This window comes from Lethenteron reissneri, chromosome 38, assembly GCF_015708825.2.
Source record: "Lethenteron reissneri isolate LAM-NWPU_2019-01 chromosome 38, ASM1570882v1, whole genome shotgun sequence".
Classification (NCBI taxonomy): domain Eukaryota; kingdom Metazoa; phylum Chordata; class Hyperoartia; order Petromyzontiformes; family Petromyzontidae; genus Lethenteron; species Lethenteron reissneri.
This window is the reverse complement of record NC_083816.1, coordinates 3,468,345-3,470,763: the sequence shown is the minus strand read 5'-3', so window position 1 is coordinate 3,470,763 and position 2,419 is coordinate 3,468,345. Positions and strand designations below refer to the sequence as shown.

At 65.7% G+C, this 2,419-nt stretch overlaps 1 protein-coding gene across 1 annotated transcript; it reads left to right on the top strand.

Moving 5' to 3' along the window:
• Positions 1 to 405: 405 nt before the first annotated feature.
• LOC133351714 (tetraspanin-7-like) lies at positions 406 to 2,075 on the top strand. The gene has a single exon (XM_061567133.1). It carries the CDS (start codon positions 1,001 to 1,003, stop codon positions 1,739 to 1,741), a length of 741 nt encoding a protein of 246 aa, XP_061423117.1. The 5' UTR covers positions 406 to 1,000; the 3' UTR covers positions 1,742 to 2,075.
• The last annotated feature ends 344 nt before the right edge of the window (positions 2,076 to 2,419 follow it).

Below are 2,419 nucleotides of genomic sequence, written 5' to 3'. Positions count from 1 at the left end.
CCGTGACCTCCCTCTCATCTCCCCTCTCATCTCCCCTCTCACGTGCCCTTACCTCCCTCTCATCTCCCCTCTCATCTCCCCTCTCATCTCCCCTCTCACGTGCCCTTACCTCCCTCTCATCTCCCCTCTCATCTCCCCTCTCATCTCCCCTCTCATCTCCCCTCTCACGTGCCCTTACCTCCCTCTCATCTCCCCTCCCATCTCCCCTCTCACGTGCCCTTACCTCCCTCTCATCTCCCCTCTCACGTGCCCTTACCTCCCTCTCATCTCCCCTCTCATCTCCCCTCTCATCTCCCCTCTCACGTGCCCTTACCTCCCTCTCATCTCCCCTCTCATCTCCCCTCTCATCTCCCCTCTCATCTCCCCTCTCACGTGCCCTTACCTCCCTCTCATCTCCCCTCCCATCTCCCCTCTCACGTGCCCTTACCTCCCTCTCATCTCCCCTCTCACGTGCCTCTCGTTGGCTCTCTCACGTCTCGACTCCCTCGTATTTGCCTCAAGTTCCCTCAATCTCCTCGTCTCCCCTCACCTCTCACGTCCTCTCATTACACCCCCCGCCCCCCACCCCTCCTTATCATCCTCCCATCTCCCTCACTTCTCACCTCCCTCATTTACACCTCACCTTTTCTGGCGTCTCCCCTCACCCACCCTCACCTCCATAATTTCTTCCCTCCCTCTAATTTCCTTCATCTTCCCTCAACTATCTCATTCCCCTCACCTTCACTCACCTCTCATTCTCATCATCTTCCCTCAACTCCCTCATTCCCCTCATCTTCCCTCACTTCTCCCCCAAATCATCTCCCTCACAAATCCCCTCACTTCTCACATCTCCCTCTCATTCCCATCACCTCCCTTCATCCACCCCTCACCTCCCTCACTTCTCACAGAATCATCTCCCTCAGATTCCCCACCAGGGCCCTCACCTCCCGCCGTCATCAACCTCGTCATCTCCCCCCTTCCCACCACCACCTCCACCACCGCCATCGTCACCACCTTCGCCATGGACGTGGTGAAGGCCTCGCTCGTGTGCTTCAGCCTGCTCTTCTGGCTGGCCGGCCTGGCCACGCTCTCGCTGGGCCTGTGGGCCCGCCTGGCCCTGTCCCTCTACCTGGAGGAGCTCACGACGGGCGACTACAGCAGCGCGCCCTACGTGCTGCTCGCGGCCGGCGCCGCCGTCACCGCCTGGGGCTTCCTCGGCTGCTTCAGCGCCGCCACCGGCAACCCCCGCCTGCTGCGGGTCTACGGCCTCTTCCAGGTCGCCGTGCTCGTGGCCGGCCTCGCCGCGGGCCTCTCGGGCCTCTTCTACCGCCGCGACATCGCCGAGGGCTTCCGCCACGGGCTCGCCCGCGCCCTGCGGCTCTACGGAGACGACGACGCCAAGAGCGCGGCCATGGACGGCCTGCAGAGGGCCCTGGACTGCTGCGGGGTGGACGGCTTCCAGGACTGGCTGCCGGCGCCCTGGTCCCGGGGCCGCCTCAACAACGGCTCGGTGCCCGAGAGCTGCTGCGTGCGCCGCCGCGGGTGCCGCAGCGACCCCGTGGGCCCCGCGGGCGAGGGCATCTTCCCCGACGGCTGCTTCACCAAACTCGTCGACCTCGTGAGCGACAACCTCTTCTACATCGCGTGCGGCGCCCTCGGCCTCGCCTTCACGCAGGTCATCGGCATCGCGCTCGCCTGCGTGCTCGCGGCGCGCATCGAGGCCGGCCCGGGGCCCGAGGGCGACCGCGACACCCTGTCCTAGGAGGGGGTGGCCCTCCCCTCCCCGCCCTGCCGCTCCACCCCGAGCATCGGGACGCGTCTCTACCAAAGGGGCCCCAGGCCACGGGCCCGAGGGAACCAGGAGGGGCTCCAGAGAGACTTGCAAAGGGACCGGGGCTGGAGAGAGGCCCAGCGGTGGGGTGGGGGGGGGGTCCTCGGAGGAGACACAGAAGACGCCGACGGCGAGGGGGACAACCCCTGCTGACGGGACCCAGAGGACCAAGGAGGTCCAGTGAGTAACCGCGTGGGGATAGCCACGAGAGCTCCTACGGGATCCCGGGGGAGACTCAGGGAGGGTCAAGACGAACGTCTGCTGAGAGGCCAAGGGGGTCCGAGGGGGCTGAAGGGGGCCCGTGGGGACGCGTGAATCGCGAACACAGCGCGTGTGGGTGCAGCGAGTCGCGCACCCGGGGTACCTTTGTCGCGTACCCGGGGTGCGTGTGTCACGTGCTTGAGGTACGTGTGTCGCGTACCCGAAGTACCTGAGTCGCGCACCTGGGGTACCTTTGACGCGTACCCGGGGTGCGTGTGTTGTGTACCCGGGATACACGTGTAGCGGCACCCGGGGTACCTGTGTCACATACCTGGGCTACGCGTGTCGCGTACACCGTGTGGAGGCAGCGTTGACTCTACACCCAGAGGCCGGGGGGGGGGGGGGCAC